At 37.8% G+C, this 18,279-nt stretch overlaps 1 protein-coding gene across 5 annotated transcripts in view; it reads left to right on the top strand.

Moving 5' to 3' along the window:
* tnr (tenascin R (restrictin, janusin)) overlaps positions 1-18,279 on the top strand; it is a 218,856-nt gene that overhangs the window by 157,391 nt on the left and 43,186 nt on the right. For 4 of the 5 annotated variants that reach the window (XM_088085470.1, XM_088085469.1, XM_088085468.1 and 1 more), the window contains exons 20-22: positions 3,982-4,248; positions 7,353-7,472; positions 7,831-7,974. In XM_088085470.1, coding sequence (XP_087941596.1) covers positions 3,982-4,248; positions 7,353-7,472; positions 7,831-7,974 — 531 coding nt within the window. The remainder of the gene's footprint in view (positions 1-3,981; positions 4,249-7,352; positions 7,473-7,830; positions 7,975-18,279) is intronic. The other variant, XM_088085471.1, reaches the window with a different exon arrangement.

Here is an 18,279-nt window from a genome sequence, read left to right as displayed (position 1 = left end):
TTTTGCATTCGAATGTATTTGTGTCTCTTTTTCGTGTGATTTCTTTTCAACACCACCTTGTCTCAGTTTCTGTCATTCTCATTACTGCCGGCTCACACCGCTCTTCCTCTCTCTCAGCTCGGTGTTTCAATCACAGCAAAGTTCTCTTTCCTCCAGACTCACATGTATCCGTCCAACTATACGTGGGATTGCCTGTCAGTCTGCTCGGAAACTGTTGGTTCTTGTTCGTGATTTTCAGTTGCACAAAGGCTGGTGTCAGAGTGATGGGCATGCACTTACCTGCTGTCAGATTTGTCACTCTTTTCTTCACCTCCCTCCTCGTCATCATCGCCTCTCTTGCTTCTTCACTGTGACCGTTGTGGCAGTTGTCATCATCACCACATTCATCATCTTTTGTCATTCGTGGCTTTTTTAAGTAACACTACTCTAACCATCTGGAGAGAAGAGATGAGAGAATGATAAAATGACAGATGAAGAGAATCAGAGGTAAAATAATTAATTACCTGTCATCGACTCATCCTCTGTTCACTTGGCCATATTGGCAACATCTGTCTACCTGTGCTCAGGTGAACTCATCATAGGGGGAAAAAGTATGGTGAAAGTTTGATCTTGAACTTTGATCAAATACATATCCCAGACTGCCTTTGGAGCACTATCAGATATCACTGCCTGTGAACTGTACCACCTCCAGGAAGCAGCTCTGCAAACCTCTTATTATTTACTCATAATTGCAGTTGTGTTTTTACATTATATCACTCAGAAAGCACTAGATGAGTATTCATTCATTCACAGTATGCATTCATTCACATCCGATTTCATTGGATTCATTTGTTTATTCAATCATTCATTCATTCATTCATTTATTTTTTCATTCATTCTCATTATTTTTCAGTTGGTTTTTTTTTTTTCAGAAAAGTTCACCCCAAAATCAAAAATGCTTATTTGTCCTCTTGTAGTGCTGTTTATCAACCTAGATTGCTTTGGTGTGAGTTTCAGAGTGTTAGAAATATCAGTTGTGGAGATGTCTGCCTTCTCTCAAATATAATGCAACAAGATGGCACTCGGCTTTTGGTGCTTAAAGTACAAAAATATACATCTAAAAAACCCAACAGCAATGTCTCTTTCCAGTGATCATGACCTGGTTACTCAAAACCACAGACTTTGCGGTGCACAGTTTTATAAAGGGAACTATTTTCTTTCTACTGAACTACACCAGCCAATTATATGACCAGAGGGAGGTGTGCAGCTGCTGATGGACTAGAGGCTCGTGCTTGTGACAGCGTGAGATGTAAACATTAATGGCGTCCTCCTCAGCTGAGTTGTAGTGTTAGCTAGCTCAGTGGGGCCAGGTGCGCTAGCAGTGGATGCGTGCTTCTTTTTGCCTAGTGATACAGTTGGTGGGTGTAGTTTGGCAGAAAGAAAATAGTCCCTAACAGGGCCATGATTTCTGCAAAGAGACATTGCTGTTGAATATCTGCAAATTGTTATTTGATGCTCTAAGCCCCATAAGCTGAATGCCATCTAGTTTCATTATTTTTGAGAGAAGGCAAACATCTCTATGGCTGATATCTCCAAAACTCATCAACTCTCACCAAAACAATCTAAACTGAAAAAGCCCTACGACAGGTAAGAGGAAAAATATGTGTTTTTAATTTTGGGATGAACTGTGCCTTTAAGATATGTTGCTATGTAGGATAACGGCAGCATGGGCAACCACCCTTTTATTCAGAGAAATGGACTTTACTTTGATAATTTAAACACTTATACACATATCTAAACATCACATCTTGTCCTATAACATTAAGGAGTAGATCCACCTTTTGAAGAGGCTGAAAGTTTTAGTCTCTAGTATCGAGCGAGCTCCAAATGTGCTTATCCCTACATTTCCCAAAATGCAACCAATAGCATGTTTTCTATTAGATTCCTCTTGCAGAGTAAGTGCCTTTTTAAACTCTCTGCTCCCAGTTTATAATTCAGCTTTCTGTTATACAGTTGAAGCCCACAAGTCCAAATTGAGATAACTGCTGTAACATCAGGGTTTTTATTAGAGCCACAGAAGACATTGTACAACTTTTTTTTCACAGTCGCACTACTGATTGGTATTCTGACCTTTATTCTTTAGAAGTTCATTAACATCTTCAGTTCTGTGTCTGTATCTCTATTATGCAATCCAGAGATATTAAGACATGTTTAAGGTGGCTCACCACATTATCATCACACATCACCCACACTGCCTCCATATGATCATCTGTTGAGCAATATTAAAAAAAACTAAAGAATTTATCACTTTATTTCTCAAGAAAGGCTTCTGATAAGGGATATCTAAATGTAAAATGAAACAAAGGAAGTAGATCCGGTGGTTAATGGCATTTTTTAAATTTTGAACAGATTTTCTCCTGTTTTACAGTTTGTGAAAATGACAAAATCCCATTCTTTATCAATGAAGAGCACTGTGACACTCAAGTACTTATTTCTGAGTGAAATCCAATGATCCCCTGTAAAGGCAATGTTCTTTTGCTTGCTCAAGCATGTCCAGTCCGTACCCTCTCATCTTTATACAAAGTGTGTATTCTTGGATTTTTGGATTCTCTGGAGAGTAGATTTTAACAGGTGTCTACATTGCAATTTAAATGATTTCTCTCAGTCACTTGTCTTCGACTGTGTTAATTGGGTGGCAGTTTTTAGCTACCCATATAGCCACAGGTTGTTGCATTTTCGCCAAAAGACAAAGTACTTCTTTGATATTTCCATTCCTCTTTGCAAACTGTACAGATTACTTTTGTTTTCTCCAAAGATCCGTTCACAACGTTTTCCACCAAAAACTCCATCATTGTCCTTATCCATCCTTAGCAAGGATGATTTGATTTGGTAGCACACGTTGTCACATTGATCAGATGTCACATCAAGTAGCAAAAAAACAACACACACCTAAGTTTTAGGTGTGTCTTAATTATATTGATGCATTTTATTTTTACTGTTATATATTTCAAATTAATCACAAAAAATAAATTCTAACTATTTCTCACTCTACAATAGACTTGTTTCTGTCGTCTTGATCAATGGCATCTTTATTAAACCTTTCACCAGCATGGCCATCACATTACACTGACACTCCTTCAATATTTAATCCACGATTAAAGCAACGCCATGTGGAGTTTTTGACCATTATTGGTGCTCGAGAGGAATGTTTGGATGAGCATGTCGTTATTCCACACAAGGACACACATGCACACCACCACTACGGAGTTTATGCAATACAAATTTTCTGCTGACTGCACAGGGCAGTAATGCATTTTGACAGCTGGTGAAGGAAATGTGCCATTAAAGGAAGCTATTCACCAATAAAAGAGGAGAAGAACATAAATGCAGACAAGTGTACACAACACATGTTTCAAATGATGATCACAAAGAAAACTCCACAGTTTAATCGGGATAAATCAGAAAAGGAGAAGTCAGTGTTGTACTGCATCTTCCCTGCTATTTATACACCCACACGGCTAATTAAATTCAAATCGTCTTGCATTTGTTGCTGTGTCAGCTGCTTCGCTGGTTGGTATTCATTACATCATCCCCTGTCCAGGTCACACATTTTGACAGCAGCATCTGCTACCATCATCATCACTTTTCCATTTTCTTCTTGTGAACAGTCCTATCACATCTTCATCTTTATGCTGGATAATCTCATTAGTTTTTCTTGTTTCATGACCAATTAAATCATCACTTCCACATGACTGTCGTCTGCTGTGACTCTCACCTGCCCCATCAAGATTACACCCAAGGCTAATTTTCTCAACTGTATTATAAACGATCTATTACATCATCCACGACTGCTTCCATCCATCACCAACTTGCTTGTCTGTCATCTCCATAATGATGGCAGCTGTTGTCTTTACTTTTTTTCATCGCCATTTCCTGCTTGTGGCCGGCTTTCTACTTGTCCTTGAAAACTCTCCGGTGACCTTTAAACCCTCGTTCCTCCAGGAATCAGGCCGGTAACACACCTCTACTTGTTAGAGGTGACTTCAGACTCAGTGTCGGTGGCTTGGAGCGCCCCAGCGCCGCCCGCTGACCTCTTCATCCTGAGCTACAGCTCTGCAGATGGGACCGACACCTCTAAGGTGACACTGGACGGCTCCAAGACGAGGTCACTGGTCCTGGGGCTGCTGCCGTCCACTCTGTACACCGTCAGTCTAATCACAATACAGGGGGATGTTACCTCTGAGCCCATTACAGCATCACTTACCACAGGTGAGCTGTTTGTTTTCATGGATGAGTGGTATCAAAGGGTAGCTCAGGGATAACATGAGGATGGATGAACATGAGCAGCGTAGTAAAGGTTTATGGCTTTGTATGAGAACTATTGTGGTAGTTACGCATCCTTGCTTATGCTACCGTTTGTCTATGCATGTGTGTATTTTTCTTTACCTATGAACTAAACATGAGATTACACATAAAGGGATACTTCGCGTCACAAATAACAATTTATTTATCTATTACTTACCCTGTGTTATATTGACATTTGTGAAGAAAACCTTGTTTTAGTGACATACCTCCAGTAAACAAAGAATCCCAAATAAATTGAAGCAAAGCTGGACCATGTTTAACAACAGAACTGTATTTAAAAAAAACACTCACAACTACTGTATAATAGGGTTAGGGGTTAGGGTTAGGGTTAGGGTTAGGGTTAAGTCTTATTTATCCAGTTTTTTTGCTCGTTACTCATACCTAAGACAGCCCGATCTGACAGGAAACTAGACTAAAACTGAAACTATGATCAACAGATTCTGTTGACAAAAACAGTAATTTCGTCAACTTCTGAAACACGATGTTTCAGAAGTTGACGAAATTGCTGTTTACATCGTGTTTCAGAGGTTCACAAACATTTAATCGGTACATAGCCCGCACCCAATTACCGCCATCACCACCACAACAAGTACACAGCGCATGTGCTCACCTTCACAGAGTAAAGTCACGGTAACAGATGTAATATAGGGGAAATAACATGTTAACAATGTCAATCAACTAATTGTTTGAGCTTTTGAGCACATTTCTAAATTGATTGCTCTGTTTTTTTGGGGGGGGGGCTGAGAGAGTTGGAACAGGATGTTCCCGACTTCCATTTAGGATTACCGTGAAAACTAATGTTGGAAATACGAACTGTAGCAAGTAAAGTGAGAAAGTGAAGAGGAGAAAATCAGTGTAAGAAATGGAAATACAGAGTGATTTAAAATCAAATATGTATTTGCAAAAGTGCTGTATTAGCATTTCATTTGCACAGAGCCACAGCAGAATGAGTTTTGTTATTAGAGATTTGCCTTGGAGCTTTTCCCTTTCTCTTCCTCTGCCAGACTTTTAGACACCAAAAACACAAGCTTATGTTATTCTTCTGTAGTGTCAAATGAGGTATGCCACATGGATAAAACTTGATTCAGTAGCCAGTGCGTATAATGATTTCATGTTTATTTTAAACTCATACTCAGTCGTAACATTGGGATGTATTTGGCAAATTGCTGATAAATGGTTCTTTAATACGGAAAAGGACAGGGAGAAGAAGAGTGAGTGGAGAGGTACAGTGTGTGGGCTCACATTGTTTCTGTAAAGAGAAGAAGGCTGCTCTTGCTTTGAACTGTTTTCAGTTTTTGAATTTTTTTCTTTCCTCTCATTCTTCCCTTTATTTTATCACCTTGTGTAGTCGCAGTTGCTCTATCATTTCTGTCTTTTGATTAAAATATTTTTCCTCCCACAGTGCCACATTGATCCTTAACGCCTTTCTGTCTCTTTGTTAAAGTATTATACAGTATTACCATGTCATTTTTCACTAATTGGCTTTTTGTTAGAAGGAGCTCTCTGAAATATGTGTTTTGAGAAGAGTGTGTTAGTCACATGTGGGAAGAGAAAGACTGAGAAGAAGAGGGTCAGTGAAATAACCTGTCTGAGAAATAGACAATGGGCAAGACTGAGAGGAAAGTTAAGATGAAAGGAAAATCATGAAAAGCGCAACTGAGGACAAACGTAGGAAAGACAGAAGTCAGCATTGAACAATTTGGATATTAACTTTGCAGTGCTGCCAGAGACACCTGCATGCTGTCATCTGATTACGGCGCCAGTTTCATGTAATACCTTGGCAGCTTCGAGCTCTCTCTCTCTTTACATTCACCCACACATGATGATAAGCAGATTTGAGGGCAAAATTGGACAGGGGATTTTGAGACAGATGTAGAGTACTCCTTGCATCTGTCTTTAGACTGTGGCTAATGCTTTGATGTGGCATGTTTATATGTGAGCGCTGATGAGAATCTGCACTCTGGCTTTTGTCGTATAATTAGACTTGCTTTTAGTGTTACATTTTCTGCATTTGAAATGCTCTGCGGTCCTATTTTAACCACAGTTATAGTAGGTGGTTTGTTTATTTACCAGACTTTGATATCGACTGCCGCTATGGTCAGTTCAAACAGCGCTTTAATGTTGCTCAGCCTGAGGGCCACATTCATTTATTAGCTTACACAGTGCAAATTGAATTGTGATCTTCCAGGGGGATCCGGTCAATAGCAGTAGATATCTCTGACAGACCTATTTCCAAAGCAAACATCATTAGTAAGATATGCAGGCATGAATACTTACAGCATATACAAAATGCTACCACTGTATATCATACAAGTTGAATATAAATGAGTTCAAGGCCAGGAGTTATAAATTCCCCCCTCCGCTTGTGAATAAAAGCTATTATTCTTTTCAGAGAGGGAGTGGAGCTCTTGGTTTATAAGCCTGTTTCGCCTCTTGTCCACAGCAAGAGATGGAAGTGATCTCTTAATCTCCTCTTTTTTTTTGTCTTTTTCCTTCCCCCTCTCTAACTTTCTTTATCCCTCTGCTTCTTTCTCCAGCAGCTAAGGACCTGTCAACAGTTTAATTGTTTGCTCACCTTGTTTTTGCCATAACCTTTTCGCAGCAGCTCAATAGTCTCAGGAGACACATAAAACAAATTGTCAGCAGGGGGGTAAATCTCTTCAGCTCTGTCTCACTGCTAATGCTTCCCATTGTGTTCTTTAACCTGGATGCAGCTAGATTACTCTAGGAATATCTCTTGATTGATTTTTTTTTTTAATTTAAATGCCTGTGCTTCTACAAACCAAGGCCAAGTCTGTTTATGTAAATGTATTAAAGAGAAAAATAAATATTGGAAATGCAAAAAAAAAACTGAATTACTTCACTTTTGCTTGCGAAAACCTTTAGATTTATATGTAAACTTGCTTCACACTATGCCACATGCTGTCCTGCTGTACCTCTGGGATCAGAATAAACTCTTCTCTGTTTCCATTTTGATCATGTGCTAACACCCTTCATCTCCATTCAAGGCATGGACCCTCCAAAAGAGATGACAGTGTCAGACGTGACCGAAGACGCGGTGACTATCTCTTGGATCAAACCACTTGCTCCATTTGAATACTATAAGCTGTCTTACCAGTCAGCCAGAGGTAGCATAATCTTTACATCCTCTTTTGCCTATTTTCATTGCATATGATAACATGGTATTTAATAATCAGTGTTCACGCTGGCACGCTGCGTTTTCATGTTACAGTTAAATGAACATGGCATTTGTTGTAGCAGGTCTCTGATGTAAGATATTTTGTGGATGACAACCCTGTTTCACACACTGTTGTACCTAATTAATTGATAACATTTTATCTGTGAAATTTAATTAACTTTTTAATTAAAATTCCTTATTGATTAAATATTTACTCTGCAATGCAAAATACTCACCAGCTGGCTAAGCAGTTTACCTGAAGATGTGTAAGGTCAAGGTGACAGCAATGTTTGTGGTGTTTGCTGCAGGTCGAGTGGACAGCGTGGTGATTGACAGCGATGTGACCAACTACACCTTGTCCAGCCTGTTTCCAGCGACTGAATATGAGATCAGCCTCAACGCTGTCAGAGGGAGTCAGGAGAGCAAAGTGGTCAGCACCTCCGTCTTCACAGGTACGAGTTGATTAAGAAACATTATCACGAACATATAGAAGACAAGAGAATAGAAAAGCCATATAACCAAACAAACTGCAGCTGCATGAGCTTCATTCATGTTCACTTCACTCATTAAGCCTGACGTTGCTCATTTCAGTGGATTTCTTGATAGAAAGTTGAGTAGATAGATACTTTCTTTGTCCCTGTGGGGAAATTGGTTTGCAGCAACAATCCCTTGACACTTCCATATATTGACATAACAAAAAGAACACATCATCCAGGTGGACATACTGCATGTTATTTGTGCGTATTTAAAGATTTAATGGCTTGTGGGATAAAGAACAGTTTGGATCTGGTTTTTATAAAAAGAGCAGGTTGAATGAGGAGGCCAGTGGATGCCTCTCATCACCCGCGATGATGTTTGTCTTGTTAATAACCCTCTCTGTAAATTCATTCAGTATTTGGCAATTTAATCCCCAACAGTTTACTTAAAAAGTAGCAACTCCCCTTACAAACAAGTTTTTTGCCCCCGATCCAAAACACAAGAGACTTTAATACTAAGATGAAACCAGTGCACATAACTTCAGTAAATAACATAAAGAGTCTCATAATAAGTTTTTTGCAGTGGTGGAACATAACCAAGGACATTTACTCAAGCATCGTTCTTAAGAAGAAATGTGAGGTACTTTTCTATTCATGTCACTTTATACTTTAACTCACATTCGCAATCTAAAGCTACATTTCAAAAGGAAATATTGTATTTTTTACTTCATTACATTTATCTGATAGCTTTAGCTACTTTACAAATTAAGTTTTTTGCATAAAAAACATAGGAAGATTTTTATCAAATATGTTTTTTTGTGATAAATTAAAGTAACCAAAGAGTTGACAGAAGTACAACTGCAAAAATTGTAAATTAATCAATCAGTCAATTCACATTAATGAATCGCCAATTATTTTTGAGAAACATTTAAGGCTTTTACTTCTTTTAATAATTTAATGTTTGGGGGTGTTTTTTTCTATTTAAAAAAAAATTGACCCTTGGTTTTTATAATTTTATAATTAATTAATTAATTATCATTTTATAATATAATTTTATAATATAATAATTTTGAGTATTTTGGGTGTATTTTTCTTTTTCTTTTTTCTAATTAAAATTCTTTGGAGATGTTTTTCCTGCATTGTGTACTTTTACCTATAATACTTTAAGTACATTTTCCTGATTATACTAACTTACTTTTACTTAAGTAACATCCAAGTACTTCGTCCACCACTGGCTTTCGTTTATGTCGTTATCAGCTCTTGCTCTGACACACATGAAAGCTCGGAGGAGTAGAAGGACAGATGGACAGCGGGGTGTTAAAGAGTTAAACGGCTGCACTCCACGTTGCTGTGCATGAAAGCTTTGCAAGTAAAAAACTGACATGCGTGACATCTGATATTAAACAAAGTATCGGATCAGGCTCCATGTAGGTCAGTATCGCTGACTCGATCAGTTAAACATGCCGTGATTGGGGTCGGCTACAGATCTTTGAGATTGGTTCAGGATATTCCTAATGTGGAGGTTATTATGTTTTGCCCTAACGAGTCAGTGGCAAGTGATTATTCTGTTGACGTCATTTTCAGTCAACATAAAAGCTTCAGTAGCAGTTAATTTTTATGATCTTGGTTTTTCTAGAAGACGGAAAAACTGTCAGTTTATGTGTTAATACAGTTTTTCTCTAACCCAGTGTCTAGACCTGCAAGTGCTTGCTGGACAACAGCATTCACACAGTAGTGAAGCAACTGTCTTTACCGGTCCCATCTGGTCCGTGCAGTTCTAAGTGTTGAGCAGCAAGGGAGCCTCCAGACTCTCTGCGCAGTGTACAGAGAGGAGCGGCTGCGTGCTTCTCGGATGTCTCCGTTTAAATGCTTGTTATAACCATGTTCACTGCAGACAGAGCAGTGTTTCTGTTATTGCAATAGGCCTAAGTGAAGCGGACCAAATCATAGAAAAACCCGTCACAATAAGACAACATCACAAAGTAAAGCCTTCGAAATGACCACTAAGTTGAAACAACACCTCCTCATAACAGCTTCAATAAAAATGTCACAATATATCTTGAACTAAAGTGTGACTTATTGCAGGACTGTTGAAGTGGATTACTTTGGTTTTAGCGAGGTGTACCTAATAAAGTGGCAACTGAGTGTATATTTCCCGGCTAAGCACCGTGATCTACTTTCGTTGCGCTTTCGTTATGTTCTGTTCTTGCACAGTAGGAAATCCCATTGCATTAAAACCACATTCCTCACTCCTTCGCCCACAACTCTTTGATAAACGACATGCTGCGAGAGCAGGGGGGGGCAGCGTGGGGACAAAATGTTTGCCGTGTAAACTGAATGAAGAATTCCTTTTCTCTCTGCTAGACTCTCAGACCAATTGTTCTTCTACAACAATAACAGCTGCGCGTTGGGAGTTATGTGCTAAAAAGAGCAACACACACACACACACACACACACATGAATACAGACGTCAGGCAAAATCTAAGGGTACAGCTGACATTGCAGGAGCTGCAATCTTTGCCGCTGCAATAGATGAATCTGTCCACTCCATGACCCAGTAATTGGTAACCTACTCCGAACTCCATCTTACTCTCCTATATCTCCCCGCTTACCTCCCTTTCTTATCTCTTTATACTTTGGCCTCACCTCCACCCTTCCATATTGTTCTGCTTCTCTTTCTCTCAATATCCTTCCATCCTCCATTTTTCTTACCATTTCCTCTCTTCCTCATACTTTCCCCTCTTTTAATCTTCCCTCTCTGTGTCTCCCCCTCTATTTCTTCCTAATTCATCATTATAGTTGAGAAGCTCTCTTGCTTTCAGACTCTTAACTTACACTTGTACACACACATGCATGTAAATGTGGGACACTGTTCTTCCACTAACCTAAGATTAACACACTCTCCCAGCACTGTATGCATAATCTCCAGTGTGTGAGAGAGAGGAGAGCCCAGGATAGGAGAGAGAAGAGGAGAGCAGGAGGTGTGTTTGCATACAAATGAGACCTGATTCTCCGGGAGCCGCCAGGTTCAAGAATGAGAAAAAAAAGAAACTAAAAGAGTCTCTTTCTCTCACTTTCTCTTGTGTCTTCCCCTCCAATTCTTTATCATCAGCTTCTTTTTTAGCAATCCCAGTGTACTTACAATGAGCAAAGCCGTCGGGGCTGTAATAGCCTGAAAAGAACATAACTCCAAAGTCAAGCTTGTTAGAAATGGTAAATAACATTTTCCTCACATCGCGCAATGCCCAACCAGGGACTTTTTAATGCCGCTTTCAACAACAATACAGAAACAGGGGATTTGGAAGAGTAATCCAGTGTTGCCTGGCCAAGTATGTAATGACTTGAATAATGCTGCAACTGCTACTTACTTCACTTCCGTAATCAATTATTGTCAGAGGGGATGAAAAAGCAGGGAGCCATATTTCATTAAGCTAACACAGCAGGTGCTACTAATCTAAGAGGAATTTAGGGTTGACACTAAAAGGACTATGTGAAGGTCCGTTTAATGGAGGGCTAATAATGGCGCTCATTAGCAAAGTGTCAGGACACAGAGTTAAGTATCACTTGTCCCAAAAGTTCGGGGATAGACCATTTAAGTCCTGCCTACTTGTCTTTTTTGCTAGCTATTTTAAGAAAAGATAGATGAGGGAGACTTCTGTTTTAAATGGATGCTGTAAGATATATCACAATTAACATTCAATTCTAAGAAGAAAAAAATAAAGAAACATATGGCTTCACAGAAGGACGTGTGGCCAGGCAGAGCATTTGGCAACAGAAAAGACTCAAAAAAAAAAGAGAGAGAGAGAGCTACATGTGTCACAGTCTCAGTGTGACCTCTTCCATTAAGATCAATTTAAGGTACAACACTTGTCATTTACAGCAGGTGGGCTATTATTTTGCAGTGACAGTTAAAAAAGAAAATAGCACGTATGGGGCAATTAGGCAGCTTGCCGCTGGTTATTTAATAGTTAACAATGTTCTGCCACTTCATACTTCCACTGCATTTGGGATTGAATTATTAAACTTTTTTCTCCACTACACTTACTTGATAACTTTAGTCATTTTGCAGAGTCAGATTATTAATAGAGAACACAAATAAACAAATTGATTATTAGGCGTTATTATCAGTTAAGATACAACTTTATAGTTTCTTTGGAGGAAATTCACAATCTACTCAGCAGTAAATAAAGTATATAACGTGAGCTCAACCTTTACCAGCTGCAGCATTAAACTGATGAGCACAGTAATACATCAATAAGTATAATCCAATAATATCATAAATACTAGTAATAATTACTCTAAAATGAGCCATTCTACGTTACTTTTACTTTCAGTATTTAGAGTACAGTGCACGGCAATCTAAACGTAACGCGTTTATTTTGACAAGCACGATAGAAATGTATTTTTTGGTCAGAGATACCCCAAAGAATCAGTCAGTGTCTGGTGTGAGAGAAACTTAAAGAGAATCAAGTCTTTTCTTTTCATTAAAGAAAGTCTTACAAAAACCAAAATGTTGCTTTTGAATGTTTGTTTAGTGTTTATATTTTTTAGCAAAGACTTTTGTACATTTACTGAAGTTACATTTTGAATACGGGACTTTTACTTGTAAGAGTATTTATACACTGGTTTTGCTACTTTTACTGAATTATACCAACTCCAATGAAAGATTATAATAATGCATAGTTATTATAGCTCTAGAGAACATCCTCAGGGAAATTAAGTTCATTTAAAGGTCCAGTGTGTAGGATTTAGGGACATCTATTGGCAGAAATTGAATATAATATTATGTTTATGATATTCAAGTTTATAATCACCTGAAGATAAGACTTGCTGTGTTTTTGTTAAGTTAGAATTAGCCGCTCATAAAAAAATATGGACAGGCCAAGCCCTCCTCCACCGAGTCAGCCATGCTTTTCTACAAAAGGTTAGAATGAGCAAATCAAACACTGGCTCTAGATAAGGACATTCATGTTTTTGTGTTGGCCACCATTGTTCTCCTGCACGCTTGGCATACATGAGAAGTTTCTCTTAGTTTACTTGCTGTTGGATGCCACTAAATCTTATACACTCTAACACCAACAACTAATCATTACCCACTGTTAGGGTGTACTGGTTTGTCATGTCTTATATTTGTAAAATATATTTGTAAATGTGTTAGCAAATATTTTTCCCTACACATACAGTGCATTCACAATCTAAAACCAGCACTGAATCGTTTAGTGCAGCTCACATACAGCATAAAAGCAGCAGAGACAGTGTCTGCACAGCTGTGGCTGCCCTGCATGAGTATTAGTATTATGGAACAGACACATCCATTGTAGCTATGGGGCCAACGTGGAGAACACACTCACACTGATAACCATTTTTTTTTGTACAGTGAGTCAGCGCAGCTTCCACAGTAATGAGAGGGGATGCAGAGATGGACTGGGGAGTAAAATGGCCCAGTGTGTCTCACTAACTGTACTGCCTACTGCAGTCTGGTCTACATAATGGCCACAGATACAGCACACAGCCGACTGACCTCATGGCCAACTGTCATAGCTGAGGTGTTCCTAAAAATACCACGCTCAGCAAAGCACAAAAACTCAGCTTGAAACATTTTTCCTTAGGTTTTTTTTTGTTCAGACATTTAATAGCACATTAATAAAGTGGAGCTAAATTTACCCGAAGTGAACTTGACTGTTAGTTAACTGCTAATAGGGTTTACATCAATTTCCCCCTTAAAACATAAAATGCCCCGTCACAACAACCAATATTTCTCACATAAAAATCAAGGTCAAAATCAAAGCTGTTAGCAAGCTTATCGGCCATATCAGTGTTTATTTTATGAGTCAGCTAAACTACAACACAAACTTGTTACTCAGTAAACGTGCGTTGCAAACTGATGTGCACACAGAGAGGCCAAAACCACTCTGTGCCGTTTTGATTCTTAAAATTTAGGAATAAGTGGTTATTCAGGATGATGTTTGGACATCTTCATATTTTTCTCCTTGTGTCTGCAGCTTTGTTCATTCCTGAACACAAGCAATTTTTTTTTTAAACGCCTGTATGGTGTTTAGAGACATCATGTATAGCATATGATTTATTTCAATGGTGTAAGTGCCAAAGAATAATTAGTGAGTGTTGACAAAACTCTCAAAATCATAACAGTTTGTTTTGTTGTAAACTAAAGGAAAATTACAACAAAATTCACTGACAACAGTTGGAACAGTTTACAAGCCAGGTCTTTGAATTTGTTGAGACTTTTTTTTGAGAAATTTTTTGAGACTTATTGAATGTTCGAGGACACTACACTGTATAAGAGTGAAATCATTTAATATTTTCCCAATAAAAATTCACCCAAATTATGCAAAAGACTTCTTTTTCCAAACTAAGTATTGTGTTATAATCAAAAGGGGACCATTGATATGTGAAGGGATTTTGTGGATGCTACATGCTCTAATTTAATAACATTATCGATTATTTTTGTTGTATCTCTTTTCGCTGTGGACTCATCTCACAGCCAGCTTCGCATAGAGAGAATGTTATTTGTCCAGCTCAGAGATGGCTCATTTTGATGAAAATTAGGTTGTAGTTTGTTGTTTACCTGACTGTTTTTGTTTTAACAACATTTCGCTTATGAGTTATTGATCCGGGAAGTTTGGATCTGTGAATATCTTTCAACTTTATCAAACTGTGGTCGGCAGGCAGCTGCTATTACGGTACTGCAAACAGGCAGTGAAACTTTTCGGTACCAAACTGTACTGGCCTACTTTCCTCCCTGATGATATCTGATACCGGTAGCTTCAGTTGTCAGAAGTGACTTACAGTGTCAGATGTTTGTCTTTAGACAATCGTGCAGCATTCACCACTTAATATTATTCTGTTTTTTAATTATGATTGTTAGAATATTGGAAAAAATCATTTTAGGCATCACAGTAATACACAACACTGAGTGGGTCTGGTTTTCTAGATGCATTTTTAAGTTCTTTAGGGAGTCATCAGGTAAAAAAATTAAACATTTGTCAGTGGCACAGTTGAACCCTGGTCAAACCAATTTTTTTACCATATGATTTAATAATTACCCAAAATATTATATCTAACATTAGTTCCTAGATCATTTTAAGATAGTGACCCCACAGAAGAGTAATAGGTCGCCCCTTTCAACCATCTTACAGACAACATTTGCAGACACTGCAATTAGCTTTAGGAGCACAACAGAGCACTTAATTCATTTTAATTCATGTCACAGCTTTTATAACAGTGTGGATAATATTCCAGGCTTCTGCAGATCCTTAAAAGGTCTCAAAAGGAATTGAATCCATTAATCTGAGGCCGTAATTGGTATTAAAATGTCTTCAATCAATCTCTCAAAGGTATAACAAAAATGCTAAGACAGGAAAAGTAGGAATTAAGAATCATTTTTTTGTGATATTTTATTGTAAAATCTAAAAATAATTGGTAATATACATTTTTTAAATAATGTACCTAATGCCTCTGACATTAACACAAACAGATGAGAATGGCAAAACCAACAACACAGATACAGTAGATATGACAAGGGTTGCTTTATATGGTACGATAACCGTCTAAGAAAATACTGTGGCTTCACGGTATCAGAATTATCGTTATTATTAATAGTCAGAGTAGATAAGCACAGCAAGATAATGGTCAACTTTCATATCACTTTATACCTGCCCTAGGTATGACAAATAAAGAACCTTTTTTCAAGACAAACCAAATGGATAGTTTTATAATATACTCATTGTTTTTCATGTGTTTTACACTTGACAGTTCTTAATTTTTTTTCCAGAATTTGAATTAGATCATTTAATGCTTTAAAGTCATGTTTTATGTTAACAGAAACATATGAGCAAAATTGTCCCTAACCCTTCGTAATTGACATATGTTAATGTTTTTGTTTTGTTTTGGGGTTTTTGTTTTTTTTTGGCCTTCAATTCTGGAGGTTTGAAAATAAGTCTTAAATTTCATTCATAGTGGCATTTTAAGTCTTAAAAAGCCTCTTGAAAGCTGACTGTGTACTCCTGTTTGTGCATGCTGTACTGTGTTACTTACACGAGGACTCTAGTCTTTGTTGTGGTGTGTGCTTCTGGAAACAGCAGGTTTACAAGATTATTATCTGAATATCCAGGCTTCCCTGTATAGATAGATTTTAGCAATACAGCATGTAAATGTAGTGTATTCTGGCAGCTGACACTCAAGGTTTAATTGAGCTTCCCATCAGCATGTGACTGCACCACAGCCACACACTCTAGTCCCAGAGTGGCCTTTTGTTCCTTTGTTTCCAACCCTTTTGTCTTGTCCTGAATCTTAAGCACTGAGGCTTGACTTTCAGATACAGATCCAAGTACGAGTGTGATGTAGTTGGCTCAAGCCTGCAACTCACTGGTGTAATCAGGAGATGGAGAGCAATGATTGGATTATCACTGGGACTGATGAAGGTGGATGACCTGTTTATTTTTTTCTTTATTGGCCATCTCTACTCCATCTCCATTGCCAATCTAATAGACTTGGCAAGCCTCCATTAAATTCACTTAAACCTTTTTGCAATTAAAGTAATGATTTTAATCAGGTTTGTTCATCTATCGTAGAGATAAAGACTCAAACTCACTTCGTTGTGCTAATGAGCACAATTCTTTTTTTTTTTTATTCTGATGAGGGCAGGGCAATATTAATTACCTCGTCTGGGCAGAGCTGTGGAGCACATGCAGTCTTCTGTGTTCTCCTGCCACGCTCTCTGCTGCGCTGAAATAACACGCCTGAGGAGAAATTGGGGTTGAAACACTGAGGTTAAAGGTATAATTAAATTCAAACTCAATTTTGGCATGTCCAGCAGTCTGAGAATGAAATTAGGATGAGGGTGGGGAAACAGTAGGCTCAGGAGAATATCAGAGACTTTCTGCAGCCTTTTTGACTGCATAATTTCTCTTTGATGTGTGTTAGAATTGAAGAAACAGTGATCAAAATGGCAAAGAGAGTCATTATTAATCAGTATGAATGCAAAGCTCTTCTGTGTCAGGGTTTCTGTAATTACAACTAAGGTGTGGATTGAATAATGGTTTTTCATTTTAAATTCAAAAGTTATTTCTAATTGATATTTTATTTGGCTTTGCAATTGTACCATAATGTGCTCTAACTGGCAACCTTTTTGCATATGAAAGTAACCATGACATATTTCAATTCAATATTTTTTTATTTAACCTACAACCATTCATTTGCATGCTTTTCCTTTAATGTCTAAGTGCAATTTAAATGTTTTCTTAATGTATTAAATTTAACATATTTATATTCCCCTGTAAAGCAATTTAAATTACTTTGTGTCTGAATGGCACTATATAAATAAACTTGCCTTGCTTTGACACAGCTCCATAGTTTGTGTACAAATTAATGGGCAGGTTAGTTTTCCAAAATACCTTGGAAATAACCAAATAAGATGCAGTCCATACAAATTGTGTTTCCCTGGAACTTTCTTATTTTTTTTATGTATTTTTTAATTGCAGTGTCCTCTGTATGTTTGCAAACTTTAGCCCCTTTCATAATATGTCATTAGTAGATCTAAAGCAATTAGTCGATTAACCAGTTAGTCCGTCATATAGACGTTAATTAACTTATGAAAATTGATAACTCTTTTTAAACATTTTTCAAACAAAAATGCCAAACTTTCTCTGGTCCCAGCCTCTTGTATTTACAAGTTTGAGGACTCAGAATTTCTTTCATTTTTTGTCACTTAAAGAAAAGCATTAATACAAAATTTTGCTTATACATAGTTAACATGTTGACTTACTACATGCCCTGCAGTGAGTGGACCGTCAAGCAGTATTTAATAAGAGGGTGTGCTTTAGAGTCATTATCGGCAGGACAGTGATGTTGCAGGACCGAAGCGCTTGCTTTTTAGCTACTACGCCTCAAAATTCACATGTAGGCTGTATTTGAGATACATTGCCATGTCATAGACTTGCAGGCACAGCTGATGTGAAACAAACATTTCCAATAATGCTTAACTCCAGAGTGCTATAAAGTCCAAAGATCAAGATGTATTGAAAAGATAGATGCAAGCATTTCCAAAATTTAAACATGTTTATCTGACAAAATATTGTGCTTTGATCTGTTTAAGCCTTCCAAAAATAACATTTTCACTGCGGTCACAAAACTGTTTGCTCTCCGGCTTACTGCACACAAGGGTACACACTTGGACTAATGGGGCGCTCTGAAAGCACCATAAATAATATTCAATAAAAACGTTGATATAAATAAAAAAACAGAGCGATTCATTTTATATTA

The sequence above is a fragment of the Plectropomus leopardus genome, chromosome 12, assembly GCF_026936395.1.
Source record: "Plectropomus leopardus strain MGB_pleo_1.0 chromosome 12, ASM2693639v1, whole genome shotgun sequence".
In the NCBI taxonomy this organism is placed as follows: Eukaryota; Metazoa; Chordata; class Actinopteri; order Perciformes; family Serranidae; genus Plectropomus; species Plectropomus leopardus.
This window is presented reverse-complemented; position numbering and strand designations above follow the sequence as displayed.